The 17,220-nt window shown below is 37.1% G+C and overlaps 3 protein-coding genes across 4 annotated transcripts in view; all 3 read left to right on the forward strand.

Moving 5' to 3' along the window:
- The window catches only part of LOC111782714 (exocyst complex component EXO84C), an 8,995-nt gene extending 1,312 nt beyond the window's left edge, over positions 1-7,683 (forward strand). The window contains exons 2-7 of one of the 2 annotated variants that reach the window (XM_023663508.1): positions 1,738-1,832; positions 2,697-3,738; positions 4,178-4,702; positions 5,717-5,905; positions 6,846-6,982; positions 7,111-7,683. In XM_023663508.1, the coding sequence (XP_023519276.1) occupies positions 1,738-1,832; positions 2,697-3,738; positions 4,178-4,702; positions 5,717-5,905; positions 6,846-6,982; positions 7,111-7,357 (2,235 nt within the window). In that variant the 3' untranslated portion in view covers positions 7,358-7,683. Of the gene's footprint in view, positions 1-1,737; positions 1,924-2,696; positions 3,739-4,177; positions 4,703-5,716; positions 5,906-6,845; positions 6,983-7,110 lie in introns of those variants that run through there. The other variant, XM_023663509.1, reaches the window with a different exon arrangement.
- A 711-nt stretch (positions 7,684-8,394) lies between these two features.
- LOC111782715 (uncharacterized protein C12B10.15c) lies at positions 8,395-11,796 on the forward strand. Its single transcript, XM_023663510.1, has 4 exons — positions 8,395-8,687; positions 8,772-8,864; positions 10,899-11,077; positions 11,614-11,796. The coding sequence occupies exons 1-4, from the start codon at positions 8,525-8,527 to the stop codon at positions 11,677-11,679; spliced, it is 501 nt and encodes a 166-aa protein (XP_023519278.1). The 5' UTR covers positions 8,395-8,524; the 3' UTR covers positions 11,680-11,796.
- A 4,323-nt stretch (positions 11,797-16,119) lies between these two features.
- Positions 16,120-17,220, forward strand: LOC111782716 (protein PHLOEM PROTEIN 2-LIKE A9). The gene is made up of 3 exons (XM_023663511.1): positions 16,120-16,197; positions 16,444-16,535; positions 16,607-17,220. Exons 1-3 carry the CDS (start codon positions 16,132-16,134, stop codon positions 16,983-16,985), a joined length of 537 nt encoding a protein of 178 aa, XP_023519279.1. The 5' UTR covers positions 16,120-16,131; the 3' UTR covers positions 16,986-17,220.

Genomic DNA, 17,220 nt, shown 5'->3' on the forward strand with positions numbered 1-17,220 from the left:
AAAAAAAAAAAAAAAAAAAAAAAAAAAAAAGTTTGTGAAGGTTTGCACATTTCCTCACTCGAGTAGAAAGCTTTGAACAAAGGAGGATATCCTGAACCAAGCCCAAACAGTAAGTAGGTCAATCAGAGTAATAAAGTTGGATCAAGAAAGAAGGCCGAAAGCTATGCAGTCAAACTCACGTTGTCGACACCTCTTGTCCTGAGTGATTTCTTGTTTGTGTACAGATGGGTAGAGAGTCTCATCTCTTTCCTCAAAGTGGTGGATCGAATTTCGATCATGTCACGAGAGTGAATTTGGTTGCTTCTGTCGTTCTGCGAACCCTGACAATATCACTTACTAGTCACACTCAGAGTATCTTGAGAAAACCCATGAGAGGTTGAGATTTCTAGAAGCTTTAATTTTATGACTTTCACAAATGAGCAAAAATCGAAAATATGCTGAGCATCTTCCTGGCTATTCCTACATATTGAGCAACAATCTGAGTTGAGACAGCAAGAAGATTATTATTTTTTTCTTTGGGTTTTGTTGTATACATTGATTTCACCAAAAGTTAAGGACCCCAGCAAGAATTTCACTTTTTTGGAACTTTGAGAATGAAGGATCAGGTCATCTTAAGTCAACCAAGAGAAGATAGCCTTTTATCATTGTACACGTCTGCACTCAAGCTGTCAAAGTCTTTGTTCCTGAATAGAATGCTTTCTATTGTCATGAGATCTCTTAAGCTTACCCCAATCCTCCAATTCCTTACCCAAAGATGGTTTTCTGAGATTGATACCTGCCACAACTGATTTTACTTGGTTGATTTTAAGATCAGAGACTGGCCTCAAAGGTTTATATGAGGTTGAAAAGCTTAAGGGATTTTCCTCTCTTCCATCACTGAAAAGTATAGAATTTAATCAAGAAAATGGAGATCTTTTATCTAAATACCTTGAGATTCAACAGACAACCCTTCAATCAGATTGTCGTTTATTCCATTATTGATCAACTAAATAAAGCGCTGAACCGCCAATGCAAAATGGAAAGGAGAGAGGAGTCCCTTGTCTACAGGCTCCAAGATGCCTTAAACCTCCCCCTTAGTTATTCATTGATGATCACAGCTTAGGAGACTGTAGAGATTCAACAGTATTCCTCCCTCTATGTTCAACCTTTCAAAAGAATAAATAATTAACTGAAAAACCAAGCTTTAATTGAGAAAAAGGAAAGAATATGAACAAACTTGTAAAAAGAATAGTCCAACACAAAAGGAGTCAAAACACAAACCTATGCCATCCATACCATACATAAAACTAAAAGGGCTTCAACCAACAAGAATTAGGCTTAGAGCTATTAGTTACTTAATCCCTGACAGTGGATGGTTAATGGAAACTATACCCGTGCAGGCCTGGGTGTATGGTAATTTGTGAGAGTTGTGGGGCAATAGAAACAACAAAATCTTCTGAGGATGAGAGAGTGTTTCTAGTGATGTTTGGGCCCACGTTTCTAGGCTCGTTTGTAATATTCTCGAGGTCTTATTTCTCTTAACTAGAGCCCTTTCATGTGGTTTGACTCCCTTTTGTGGGCTTTCATCTTGGATGTTCGTGTATTCTTTCATTTGTTTCTCAATAAATGTAAGCTTTTCATTAAACTAAAACACTAGTTTGAATGGTGTATTTTGGTGTATTTCTGCATTTTAAATTTAAGTTTACATTTTTTTAAAGTTTGTACTGGTTTTGATATAAGAAAATGGTGTCTGTGTAGGGAATTAGAAGGCTATGCTGTGAACTTATGGATTTAAAGGATGCTGTGGAGAATTTATGTGGCAATATGCAGACCAAGTATTTGGCTTTTCTAAGGTAACAAGCTGACCAGCAAGTATATTCACAAACTATAGAGTGGCTTCTTTGAAGTAATGAACTGCCATTTTGGCACTATACTATGGAACTGGTTAGTAATCCATTTAAAAAGTTTCAATGTCACATGTTTACTTCACAATTTTGAAGCCATTATGTTTTCAAGTCTGTGGCTAGTGAAAAGAAAGGCATATGTAGAAATGAGAGGAAATTAAATTTTCAGGTTCTGTGCATTGGAAAAAAATCTTTGATTACGAGAAAATCCCAAAACACCTTCATAGTATTGGGTTTATTGCGTTCCATCATTTTTTAGAAAGAAATTTAAGGTACAACCACGTATCCAGGTAATTTGCAAGTGAGCAGATTTTTAACCATTTAACAAAATCTCTTTAGTTCCAGATTTTCAATGTAACTATTCTGGATCCTTTGATGTTTCTTATGAAAAAGGAAAAAAAATCCCGTAGAACTTCTGGTTAAGTTCAAAACTTTAGATTCGGTACCCTCTTCTTTGATCAAACTCCTCACAGCATCAGATGAAATTTAATAAATGAGCGTCATGCTTCTCCTGGTTGGCACTATCCTATGGCATAATTTCAAATTCTCATCTCCCTCTTGTTATATTTGATCTTGCACATTTAATACCACCTTTGGCTATCCTTGGTAACGATATCCATTAGCCGGTTTCTAGCAAGTTTCCTGTCCTTCTTCCACAAGAAGATAATTCCTTGTTTTCCTCAAGGCAGTTTGCATTTTCTACTGATGTTCTTAAATGCTATTCATATTTAATCCAGGGTGCACGTTATTTGAGTTTCACTCATTTTTGTTGGAGATTCACGAGTCTAGGACTTAATTTTGGCTGTTATTCAGGATATCTGAAGAGGCTGTGGAGATGGAACATGAGTTGGTTGAGTTACAAAAACATATTTCATCGCAAAGAATTCTAGTGCAAGATCTAATGACTGGTGTATGCCACGAGTTAGAACAGTGGAGCCAATCTAATGATGGCACTGATGAAGTTAAGGATGAGGCAAAAATTTATGACCCTCAAGATTCCTTGTCAAAATTGGAAGATGGTCACAATATGGTATTTCTTGAGAATGTTGACATTCTTTTAGCTGAGCATAAGGTAGAAGAAGCACTGGAGGCTTTAGATGCAGAAGAGAGAAACTCTCCGGAGCTCAAAACAACTGGGGAAATTTCAACCGAATTGTCCTCGTACAAATCTGCATTTTTGACACGCAAAGCAATGCTTGAGGAACAACTGATTGAAATTTCCGAACAACCTTTTGTAAATCTTCGTGAGCTTAGAAAGGCCTTATCTGGTTTATTAAGACTTGGTAAAGGTTCTTTGGCTCATCAATTACTGCTCAAGTCATTTGGGTCTCGTCTTCAAAGGAGCATCACGACTTTTCTTCCTTCATGTGCTGCTTGTCCGAAGACATTTTCAGCTACTTTGGGTAAACTTGTATTTTCTGCAATTTCGTTGGCTACTAAAGAATCTGCTTCAATCTTTGGTGATGATCCTATTTACACAAATCGAGTTGTTCAATGGGCTGAATGTGAAATTGAATTCTTTGTACGATTGGTGAAAGAGAATGCACCATCTTCTGAGACAGTGTCTGCTCTGCGTGCAGCTAGCATATGCATACATGCTAGTCTTAATTACTGTTCATTATTGGAAACACAAGGCTTGAAACTGTCAAAGCTACTTTTGGTGCTCTTGCGGTCTTTTATGGAAGAAGTTCTCGAGTTGAACTTCCGAAGGGCTAGAAGAGGCATTCTTGACTTGGCTGAACCAGATGACAACTTTGTATTATCATCTCGCTTTGCGTCGCCATTGTCTCCATTTTTGACATCCTTGGATAGCTTGCTTGTGGTTAGTGGGATGAAGTTCATGCATATTGTTGATGTAAGTTGGTTATTCGTACTCAAATTGTTCTTGCTGAAAATTGTGTTGGTTCTTTTTGATTTTTTACATATTGCTTCTATTTATTTTAAAAATAATTTTGGATGCTTTGCTAACTTATGCAGTATGCACCCGTTTATAATTTTAGCATTGAAAAAATTATCTAATTTTTAATATCATAGGTAGCCGAATCCCTCTGGTTTGAACCCATGACCTCAAAGCATTTGGTTTTGTAGCTTTGCCCTTTGTTCACCAGGCCAGTCACCACTATTTCAGAATTTGAAAAACTCTTAGTAATACAAAATGAGAGATTGAAGAAGGCGTAATACAAAGTAGAAGGGAAAAACTCCTGAAATGACCATTCAATTTTTACTTTATTTGGTAAGTTGGTGATTTTTTCATTAACTGACAATGTGATACTGGAACATGGCAATTTTTATAGGATATATTGGAACAGCTGACATCATCAGCAGTTTTTCATTTTGGAGGCAACGTCTTGAATAGAATTTCTCAGTTGTTTGATAAATACATGGACGCCTTACGCAAAGCACTACCAGGCCCCTCGGATGATGAAAATCTTACAGAATTAAAAGAGCCTACACCCTTCAGAGTTGAAACTGATTCCGAAAAGTTAGCGATTCTTGGGATAGCATTTACCATTATGGATGAACTTTTACCAGATGCTGTGATGACCGTCTGGAAACGGCAGGATGAATTAGTCCAGAAGAATGAATCAACTGAGACTGTTGTGTATAATTCTGGAAGTTCTGTTGAACTGAAGGATTGGAAGCGCCATCTTCAAGTATCATTTGACAAGCTTAGAGATCACTTCTGCCGGCAGTATGTTTTGGGTTTCATATATTCAAGAGAAGGAAAAACAAGATTAGATGCATGGATTTATTTAAGTGGGGATGGACAACAGGATCTTCATTGGGGTTCTAATCCTCATCCATCACTTCCATTTCAGGTATCATCCCTTTATGTTAGAATATCGACGTGTTTATGATGCATTCTTAAGGCGTGTTGGATTTCCATGACTACTTAAAATGTATTGAGAAAATTATGTTTATATGATTGCACGTCGTCGAATATCATACTTCGTTTGTATATGATGATCATTTTAGGCGACAAGTTATAGGATCTGGGCTTGGTAATCATAGACATGGAAAAACATTTTGGCTGAGCTGTTATTTTTCATTCTTCATTGTTTTAATGCACTTTAGTTTGGTGTTTGGGCTTAAACCACATAATCAATTATCTAAATTTGTACTGTCTAAGTTCCTTGAGCTGCAACTCATTATCCGCCAAATTTACGGTATATGGTACAGAGTGTAGAGAATTCGAAATTCAAGCTATCAGTATTGTGAGATCCTACATCGGTTGGAGAGAGGAACGAAGCATTCTTTATAAGGGTGTGGAAACCTCTCCCTAGTAGATGTGTTTTAAAACCGTGAGGCTGACGGCGATATGTAACGAGCCAAAATGGACAATATTTACTAGCGGTAGCCTTGGGCTGTTACAAATGGTATTGGAGCCAGACACGACGCTGGCCCCTAAGAGGAGTAGATTGTGAGATCTTATATCGGTTGGAGAGGAGAACGAAACATTCCTTATAAGGGCGTAGAAAACTCTCCCTAGTAGACGCGTTTTAAAACCGTGAGGCTGACAGCGATACGTAACGGGCCAAAGCAGACAATACCTACTTGCAATGACCTTGGGCTGTTACAAGTATAAACATGGAATTAAATTGTGTAAGATTATAAGTAGAGGCCAAAGGTTTGGCCAACTTCACAAGAGATAAAGTAGCATTCTCTAATCCAATTTGATGGCCAGGGACTGAATTAACAGCAATATGATCCACAGCCATACTGCTGGCTTCTGCCTGTTTCAAACTCTTCTTTTGTGTGTGTAAAAAAGAACTTACTACTCTGTTGATATATCAGTTTTCATGCTATGAACGTGATTTCTGGCATTATTGCAGGCACTATTTGCAAAATTGCAACAATTGGCAATTGTTGCAGGAGATGTCTTGCTTGGGAAAGAGAAGATACAGAAGATTTTGCTTGCTAGGCTGACAGAGACCTTCCTTATCTGGTTGTCTGATGACCAAGAGTTTTGGGGCGTTTTTGAAGACGATTCAGTCGATCTTCTGCCAGTCGGTTTGCAGCAGGTATGTCTCATCTGGCTCTCCTGAGTGCCTTTAACTACATCTCTTATCATTCATAAAGTTTCAAACTTAAACAAGTTTAAGCACCACCAAGAAGCCAAGTTCTCTATACTATAGACAAAAGAGTTCCAAAAAATTTTCATTCTAAAAAATTCTTCGATTTCTTTCCTTCCAAGTTGATCATAATGTAGTGTTAATCGAACGATCCCAGCGGATCTTAGTCTTCCTTTTAAAGTGAGTCCCCAATAGACTCCAACGGCCAGTCATTAACCTTCTTAGGGAGGGTAATTGAGTAACCATACTTCTTGAAAATAAACGATGAACTTAGCCACCAAGTGATCATGGATTCATTCCCATGTCGAGGGGGAGATAGTTCAAGATAGAAATTTCCTTTGCAGTCTGTCAGCAATATTAAAACCTCTATAAATCACTGTCCACAAAACACGGTAAGGTATCTCCCTTCTAACTCGGGTTTTACTATTCTTTCACAAGGTAAATAGACTTTGCCAACCTCCCTTCAAAATCCTCGACGCGTTGTCTGAAAGCGCGAATACGTGCTTCTATCAATTCCCCTCGAAGCCTGATTTTCTTCCAAACTTAAGAAGTGCTTCAGTTTGCTCCTTCACCTCTCCAACACAGTAAAGTGTCATTACCACTCTATTCCCAACATAGCATCCCACAACGTTAACCCTTGCTTGGTCGGTTTTGAGATGCATATGAACAGAAAAGAGTGGACAGCACCCTGAAGCAACACAGAACACTCCCAGAAAATTTGAAATGGCTGCTAATCTCACCCCTTCATCTGAGAACTTTCTACAAACAAAAAATAGGAATAAGAAAGTAATACTACCCCCTCTAATTTCATTCATAAGCAATGAAATAGAGAGTTTTTTTCTTCTTCAAAGGAAAAATGAACCTGTGCATAACATCTTTCTCTTGGCAGCTAATTCTGGATATGCACTTCACGGTTGAAATAGCACGTTTTGCTGGCTATCCGTCTCGCCAAATCCATCAGATTGCATCTGCTATCATCGCTCGTGCCATCAGGACATTTTCTGATAGAGGCATTGATCCACAAAGGTCTCTCTTTCTCTCTCTATCTCTCTCACATATGCTCACGCACGCGCGCACACACGCCACACGTTCTCTTTTGCTGCTATGCTGCCTTTTTAAAGGAATCGAAAAACTGAACTACTACGTATGATTAGTGCTCTCCCTGAGGATGAATGGTTTCTTGAAACTGCCAAGTCTGCAATCAGCAAACTACTAGGAGCTGACGGGTCCGATAGTTCCGAGATTGATGATGATCACATTATTCTACACCACGACGACGACGACTCGGATTCTGATGATACTACTTCCTCTCTTTCAACACTAGAATCTACAGAGTCTTTTGCCTCTGCAAGTATGGGAGAGCTTGAGAGTCCATCTGATCTCACCGATTCCGAGAACTAGTTTCGAAAAGAGGGCGGGTGAAAAGCTGACCCCCCCTTCATTTTTAGCCATTGTCAACCTTTAGAGATCGCTTCCGATGGAGTCGTGATCGGATTTTGAGGTATGAGATTGTAGAATACAAGGTTTGTAATAGTGTTTATTGTAGATGTAGTGTAGTTGTTGATGTTTAATGTGGTGATGAATAAACTATTAATGTATTTGCATGCTGTATTTATCCAATGATCATATCTTTCCCAGAAACGAGAAGTATGATCATCCACAGTTCATAGACATGTTTGAAACATAGGTCCAACATATCATGGTTTAATGTAATTTTTTTCTGTTAAGGTGTTTTGATAATTATAATTATTATTATTATTATTTTTGTTCGACCTTAGGCGAGATTTGTCTTGATCAACCGAACACAACTCGTGTGTAATCCAAACTTGTTTGGGCGCACACGATGCTTATGCGTGCATGGTCAATCATCAGCGTCTTTAGCCAACTTGCCTCTACTTTAGGTCAAGTCATCTAGCTCGATCTTGCCTCTACCTATTTATTTATTAGTCAAACATTTAATTAACATTTGCCACTCAATTTCAAGGTATATTTGAAAAATTACATTCTAAAGACGTAATATTTATTTTTAGGAGTTGTTCGAGGATCGAAAAAAATAATTATAGAATTAAATATCTTAAGAAAATTAGTGAACTCGAGAACAATCTAACTCAATTACCCAAATAATTTGATAATGTAGCATAACTCTATAAATTGGGTTGAGCTCTTCGTGTTCTTCGAATTATCGAGTATCTTGGACATTCCATTCCAAATTGAACCGAATCTATCGATTAATTTAATGTACTTAAGTGGATAAGACTTTGCTAATATCGATTTTTTTTTTTTTTTTTCGAACCAAAATTTTTAACTTATTAATTAAGACTATATGAATTAATTACGTCGTAAAAATGTTAAAATTTAATCGATGAGATTTTTCAACAAAAATTTATGATTTAATGCATAACAATTAACAATCAAGATAATTTCGAGCGGGAAAATCATGGTCACTAATCGATTCTTAGGGCTCAAAAAAGCGGGAAGAAATGGTCAGTTGAATTTCCTCTCTCGAAATCCGAAGCATCGACGTGGGTTTAGGGTTTTTGAATTTAGGGTTTCTTCACAATTGATCAAATGGATTCTGAAAGCGAGAGGAAAAGGGAAGTAATCGTGGATTTTGATTTTGGGAGCGATTCTGGAGATGTCGATCTCAGCGGTAAAGTCCATCAGCTTCCGTGTGCCGTTAAATTCGATGGTCCTTGCTCTGTTTCTCAGTATTTTAAACCTAAATCCACTGGTAATGCACTACTTTTCGCTGTTTCTCCTGGTCCGTTTCATACTGAATAGTCTCTTTTTCATTCTTCTTTTCTTTCTATTCAAGGAATTGAGGTTGATGGTTTGAGCGTTGAGAATGCTTATTTCAGAGGAAGAAAGTTGCAGGGAGCTACCATTTCCCTTCCGGAAGGCTACTCTGGTAACATAAAATGCTTTCAGTTCTGAGTTCATTGAAAAGTGCATATTGTTTGTTGTGTGATCCCAAGTTGGTTGGAGGGAGGAACAAACATTCCTTATAAGGATGTGAAATCCTCTCCCTAGTAGACGCGTTTTAAAATCGTGAAGCTGACGGCAATACGTAATGGGCTAAAGTGGATATGGTGGGCTTGAGCTGTTACAAATGGTATCAAAGCCAAATACCGGGCGCTGTGCCAACGAAGATGCTAGACCCCCAAGGGGGTAGATTGTAAAATCCCATATCGGTTGGAGAGAGGAACAAAACATTCCTTATAAGGATGTGGAAACCTCTCCCTAGTATACGCGTTTTAAAATCGTGAGGCTGATGGTGATACGTAATAAGCTAAAATGGATAATATTTGCTAGCGGTGAGCTTGGAATTTTACATTAACTTAGTTGAGTTTCTATTTTTTAGAAACATCATTTTGAGCTAGCTACGAACATTTCTGTGATTCGAAAATGTTGCTGTTGTGAGCACAAGTTTTTCTAGCTCTGTTGGATGTTTTTGGTTGTGTTTGAATTTTTTTTTATCTTAAAGTGGAATCTTTCTGCTCTCCCTATATTGATCAATGATTAGATATTCACAGGATCTTGTCTTGTCTTAAACAATCGTTTTCCGACAAATCAAGAACTCATCAAAAGCCATATATCAAACACAAATGGCTTGCTGATATTAGATTATCAAATGAAGTTTATTCCAATTTCAAGCATACTCAAAACTGGCTTCCTTAAAATTGTGCATGTTTTCACTCACCTGTTTTAATTCATTTAGTTGATATCTGATATGGAAGTAGTTTCAAGACCCATTTCTATTGGCTATGGTGAATCATTGTTGATTATAAGAATTCAAATAAGCAGAAATTAAACACACCGGTAAGTTCTTGTTCTACAGCCCAAACCCACCATTAGCAGGTATTGTCCTTTTTGGGCTTTCCCTTTCGAGCTTCCCCTCAATGTTTTTAAAGCTCACCTGCTAGGGAGAGGTTTCTACACAGTTATAAAGAATGCTTCTTATTTCTCTCACAATCCACCCCTTTCAGGACCCAGCGTCCTCGCTGGCATTCGTTCCCCTCTCCAATCGATGTCTTTCCCCTCATCGTGGGATCTCACATGTCCTATAATTCTTAGGCTATTTTCTGTTTGATGTTCTTATTTCACTTATAATACGCCTGCATATATTTTGAAGGAATTTCAACATGCATCCTGCTTGTGTTTTGTGAAGAAAATAAGCCATTCCTATAATTCTTAGTCTTTCTTTCTCCTCAGCTCCTTCAGCTGGTTTTTTTCATAACGGTTATTTTGAAAAACTTCATTTGGTATTCTCTTTAACTAAAGATTAGCTCATACATGGGCAAGTTTCCCTGTTCGCATTCCTTGTTTTGCATTCCTTGTTTTGCATTCCTTGTTTTGCATTCATGAACATTGTGAAAAAGAGACAACTTGAACCTTCTCATTTAGTATGAATACGATATGTTGTTTTCTTTTTAGGAGATTTGGTATGAAAGAACTATAGATTTTCATGTCTCTTTTAGTTATTAGGCTGCTATATAAGAACAGTTTTGTAACTATCCCTTTTTGTGTTTGTAATTCTAGCCAATTGGAAAGTATCTGTATTAAGGGCCTTTTTTTTTTAATGGATACGAGGATATCTGATCTTCTATCCTTTTGAGTTAATGTAAATGTTTTCTGTCGTTAAAAAAAGAAAGATGTTCTGTTTCGTGTGTGTAACAACCCAAATTCACAACTAGCAGATATTGTCCGCTTTGGCGTTGTCAACCTCACGACTTTGACAGCCTCACAGTTTTAAAAACCGTGAGGGAAAATCCAAAAGAAAAAGTTCAAAGAGGACAATATCTGCTAACGGTGGGCTTGAGCCGTTAGAGTGAACTTCTGTACTAAGGCAACCATAGCAAATATTGATATAAATTTCTTCCACAATTCATTTAACCATTTTGAACTAAAGGATCTATATCTATCTGTAAATGTTGTTCTTCAGGCTATGTGATAGGGAGGAAAAGTCATGGAAAGAGAAAAGCTTCCGAAGAGTCTCAGGACTCAAGCTCTTGGCAAGTGAAGGCCAAATTTGAGAACATTACATATTGGAACCATGACACCCTACCAACACAAGATGATACGTTCCCGCGTTCTTTTCACTGGCTGACCGTTGCACAAGCAGTATGATCAACACACACTAAATGATTCATAATTTTTGGCTCTAGATATATACGCATGTCCTGTTTGCGTATTTTCTGAATCCAAGTACTAAACTGCTTTGAGAATTGAGAATAGTTTCATACAAGCTTTGAACTTACGATTAAGAAATGGAAAAGAAATTGGCGTTTCTTTTATATCAAATATATTAGGTTTGTTATTGTAACAGCTCAAGCCCACCACTACTAGCAGATACTGTCTTCTTTGGGCTTTCTCTTTCGGACTTTCTCTCAAGGTTTTTAAAACGCGTCTGCTAGGTAGAAGTTTCCACACCCTTATAAAGAATGTTTCGTTCTCCTCTCCCACCGATATGGGATCCGTTTGTGCATAGCTTGTCTCCAATATTGGCCAAATATGAAAAAAGTTCCATATTGTTTATAACATTTATTTTGACTGATCTTTGAAGAATTTAGCATTCTTGTATAACTTGTTTGTCTTCTCTATTCATAAATTTATTTCCTCAAGTTTACCAACTCCTGGAATTTTGTTTATGGCTGCAGTTGCACAAACCGGCAACAGCAGAAGACTTGGCAGCTGCATCTACTGCTCTCAAGAACATGAGTTGATCAAGAAGATCATGTGCTCTAACACTAAGGTAGTATGAAATGATTCCGCACCACTTCTATTTGTATTTGGTCACATTATTATCTATGTTACCAATTTATTTAATGGGTTTGGCATGATCATGATCTGGCTGAAACTTAACGATGCTATTAGAAATATATGATCATTAAAAATTTCAATTATATAGAATAAATAATCCAATTGAACATATAGTTTATGCATGGAACTACCATATCTAAAAGCCTTTAACTATCTAAACTAAGTTTAGGCAATCTTCTTAATGAACGCATCATGGATCTTCAATCCTCCCTTCCACTTTGAACTCCAAACTTCATACAAACCAACGTGAATGGCCCTTTGGTTTTTGGGTATAGAAGCATCAATTGTGAGTTCTAAGGGTTCCTCAGGGATTGTTAGCTTTTGATTTTGAGGGTTTGTTTTGAAGAGAAATTTTGTTGGAGAAGAAGCGCCTTGACTTCCCTGTTGAGGATTGTTGGGAGATGAGTTTCACATCAACCTAATTAAGGAGTCGATCATGGGTTTATAAGTAAAGAGTACATCTCCGTTGGTATGAGGCTTTTTTAGGAAGCCCAAAACAAAGTCATGAGAGCTTATGCTCAAAGTGGATAATATTGTACCATTGTATAGAGTCGTGGTTCTTACCATTCTCAACCTTAGCCATTACATAGACATTAGTCCCATTACATGCCACACTAGAAGAATTTCTTGTCCTGCAGAAAGATTAGAAATTCAAATGGTTAAACTACCATCAAAATCCAAAGAAAAAATTAATCTAGTTTATGACTTTCAAAACTTGGATTAGATTTTGAAATTACTTATAGCACAACAAAGAAACTCAAATTTAGGAGTAAAAAAGTACGTCTTATGTTCAGAATTCGAATGACCTTGACATTTCCATCGTCTCCTACGACATGGTCACGTTACTTCTCAGTTTTAAAAGTGAAAACTATCCCCACAGGCTATCACGGGTCTTTTGAACATATTTTGTCCTCATTCACATGTTTTCAAGAAAAATTCATAAAAGATCACTCAACATAGGATTACTTCAAGGAAAACGCACTTAATTTTGGAGTTCTTATGATTGAGCCATTTTATTGGTATATATAATAATTTTCAATTCTTTTAATCATTTGTGAGATCCCACATCGATTGGAGAGGAGAACAAAACATTCTTTATAAGGGCATGAAAACCTCCTTATAGTAGAAATGTTTTGAAAACTTTGAGAGAAAGCATGAAAGGGAAAGTCTAAAGAGGACAATATCTGCTAGCGGTGGACTTGGGCTGTTACAAATGGTATTAGAGCTAGACACCAATCAGTGTGTCAGAGAGGACACTGAGCCCTGAAGGGGGGTGGACACCGGGTGGTGTGCCACCAAGGACGTTGAGTCCCAAAGGGGGTGGACACTAGATAGTGTGCCACCGAGGACGCTGAGTCCCGAAGGGGGGTGGACTCCAAGCAGTGTGCTAGCGAGAACGCTGAGCCACATTGGTGGACATTGGGCTGTGTGTCAAGAAGGACGCTGCACCCTGGATGAAGGTAGATTGTGAGATCCCACATTGATTTGAGAGAGAAATGAGTGTCAACGATGACGCTAGTTCCCAAAAGGGGATGGATTGTGAGATCCCACATCGGTTGGAGAGGGGAACAAAACATTCTTTATAAGAGTAAGGGAAGGCTCGAAAGAGAAAGTCCAAAGACGACAATATTTGTTCACAGTGGACTTGGGCTATTACATCATTTCTTAATCATTCTATTATCGGAATCTCTCTCACTCAGATTTGATATCGGTTCATTCATGTACTCCTCTTTTACTCGAGTGTCACATTTCATAACCTTCATTTTCAAAAACCAAATGGTTATCATACATACCATAATTTTTTGTTTATGTTTTTAAAACTCTCCACAAAAAATTGATAGAAACTTGAGTTTGATATGATAATAAGTTGAAAGAGCATACATTATTATCTCCGGCATGGGTAGAGCAATCTTGAAGATAGAATGACTAAGAAAGGTCGAAAACAATTGAAAGTTACTACCTATACTAACATAGTGCAACTTCTTTTTTTCGGTGACTCAATCATACAAACTCCAAGGCTAAGCATGTTTTGCTTGGAGCAATTCTATGTTGGATGACCTCTTAATTTTTTTTCCAAAAAGTATGTGAGTAAGAACAAAACATAATGAAAGAACTCGTATTAGTAGTTGAGGACACTCATCACTCTTAGAAGCAGGAAATAACGTGATTATGTTATAGAGATGCAAGGAAATGTCAGATACATCAGGTACCAAATCTAGTTTCTAAATTTTGATTATGAGACGATAAATAATGTTCTTTTTTAATTGATTTCGGGAATAAGAAATACTGACCAACATGTAGTCGACACATAAGCAAACATCACCTTGAAGACATATCTTTGCTTTGTCGGTCTACGTGGCAGATTAACAATTTAAATATATTAAGATTATGCATGCATGCATGGCATTGATGTCCCTTTCCTCCCACTCATTTTTCTATCTTATATTCCACTAAGATTTTCTTATTCTTTCTTTTTAATCCCTGTTTTCTCTACAGCTGCAAATTGGTTCCAACTTGCTAACCAATGCATACAAACCCAATCAATGTCAATATTCTTTAAAATATCATTCCCCACCACGATGAAATTGTGAAGATTACTCGAACCTGTCGGCCAATGTTATAGACTTGTAGAATACATCAGTGTAGTGCGTGTGCGGCCCAAAACATCTAAGGGTATCACAAACCTGTTATTGCCTCAAACTTCTTTGGCCTAAGCGGTCGTAGTCCCTTTAAGAATCTGGCCGCAGAGGGGTTCCTTCGTATAGTTAGTTAGCAAGCTGAGGTCTCGTTTGTTAATGGAATTAACCAGAAAACTCGCTCCACCAACTAAGAACGGCATGCACCACCACCCATAGAATCAAGAAAGAGCTCTCAGTTTGTCAATCCTTACTATGTATGGACCTGGTAAGTTTTCCCCTGTTGAGTCAAATTAAGCCGCAGGCTTCACTTCTGGTGGTACCCTTCCGTCAATTCCTTTAAGTTTCAGCCTTGCGACCATACCCCCCCAGAACCCAAAGACTTTGATTTCTCATAAGGCGCCGACGGAGTCCTTAAAGCAACATCCGCCAATCCTTGGTCAGCATCGTTTATGGTTGAGACTAGGACGATATCTTATCGTCTTCGAGCCCCCAACTTTCATTCTTGATTAATAAAAACATCCTTGGCAAATACTTTCGCAGTTATTCATTTATCATAAATCCAAGAATTTCACCTCTAACTATGAGATACAAATGCTCTCGACTCTCCCTGTTAATCATTACTCCAATCTCGAAAGCCATCAAAATACGATTGAAATCCTATGATGTTATCCCATGCTAATGTATACAGATCATAGGCTTGCTTTGAGAACTCTAATTTCCTCAAAGTAACAGCATCAAAGGCACGACTCGACCAATTAAGGCCAGGAGCACATTTACCGCTTAGAATAATTATTCGATTTCTAGAACGGGCTCAAATAAAGATTTCCATAATAAATTAGCGGCGTAAGTTAAAAGTTTAATTTTATTATTTATTTATAATTATTTCATTTTAGAATTGACAACTTCAAATATTATTATATGTAATATAGCATCTTTTTTTTTTTTTTTTGTTCCTATATATTAAATTCACCCACTTTATTGGTGCTTCAACTTTATGAATTTTAATTTTCATTCCCTTAATTCATTATAATTTATTTTAAAAAAACTATTTTATAAATATATTTCCAATATATTTTTTTAAATAAAAGATATTACGATTATTTAATTAATTTAGAGGACTAAATTTAAAATTTATTGAAAATAGCCTAATAAAATGAAATAAAATTCAAAATAAAGTGACTATACTATGAACTTATAGTATTAATGTTATATTTTTTGTTCGTACTTGAGAAAGAAAATATATTCGTGAACTGTGTAAAGAATCACGATGTTTTAAAAAATAAATCATCGTTTAAAATTATTCTAATAAAATTCACAAACTGCCTATTTTAATTCTCGAAATTGTACTAAGAATTCGAGAAACTAAATTTATAAGTCGATAAATTAAGGTATATTTTCGTGGGATTAATTGGTATTTTGAATCTATCATATAAAAACTAAAAATATAGAAGAAACAAAAAAAAATATATATGAACGTTCTTGAATATTTAAAAGTATTTTTAATTTTTTTATTTTAAAAATATTATCTCGAGAGGGGTGCCTTTGAAAACGCGGGTACAGATGGTGCATGGTCGTGAATCGTTCTTCTTTTTTTAATATTTATTCCCAAAAGAAAAATAATAATAATAAATAAATAAAATAAGTCATCCCAAATGGCTATAAAAAGCATCAATTCATCTCCACTCCCACCATTATTAAAAAAAAAATACAGCAAACATGGTTGGAGCTTTGCATTCATCACCTCACACCAATGGAGACCCAAATGCCATAGAAAAGATGGAGGTACTTACACAACCCTCTCACGTTAATACGGGAATCATATAGTGACAATATCATATCATTGTGGAGAGCCGGGATTTATAACATGGTATCAGAGTCATACCCTTAACTTAGTTATGCCTACAATAAGTATCGAATAAAGGATATACTTTGTTCGAGGACTTCAGAAGAGTAGGGAGACTGCTATTATCAAAGTGGACAGTATCATACCATTAACGATATCTTATCTTATTAACTCAATTTCCACAGAACCAGAAGACCTTAATTTATCCGAAAGGCTTCAACATCACATGGGGCAACGACAATCGCTATTGGCGCTTGCCTCCTCAATCTCGAACCCCGTAAGCCGCTCTCTTTATATCTCATTCTTCCCCACCTCTACATTTTTAACCTTGTTTCCATTACTCTACAGGATGAAGGACTCAGCTGCTGAGCTGCTGCAAGTGTCGTGGTTGGAGGTGACATGCTCGACGGACAATGTGGAGGTTGGAAAAAGCTACAAAGTTGGGTTCAATCTGTCCATGACGGCGGCGGCTTTTGGATGGAAAGGGTGTACTGTTTACATAATGGCCAAGATTGGGAAGGCTGGAATGTTCGTGTATAAGAAGGTGTGCCTCGACACGAAAGAGACGAACTTCGACATGCCGGAGGAGGGTCTCGTTATCACTGTGAAACCCCCGACAAGCTCGCCGGGAGATAACCATCTCTACTTCGGAATGTATGAGGTTTGGAGCGGGAGGTGGAAGGGAGGACTTAAGATTCATCATGCATTTGTGGAGAAGGTCAACTAGCTAAGCATCACGTTAGAATCATGGAATGTGACAGTCATATATTGAACGGTTTGAAATAATTAGGTGTCATATTATAAATACATTATTGACACATGATTTAGTTTTTGTAAAATTTATTAATCGGGGAGTATTGCTAAGAGAAATTATTAGTATTTCTCTATGTACGATCTATGCAAATACACGTGAGCTCACTAGGCAAGCTCATTAATATACTACTAGGCTTGACTGCGAGTAA

This window comes from Cucurbita pepo, chromosome LG20 (assembly GCF_002806865.2).
Source record: "Cucurbita pepo subsp. pepo cultivar mu-cu-16 chromosome LG20, ASM280686v2, whole genome shotgun sequence".
Taxonomy (NCBI): domain Eukaryota; kingdom Viridiplantae; phylum Streptophyta; class Magnoliopsida; order Cucurbitales; family Cucurbitaceae; genus Cucurbita; species Cucurbita pepo.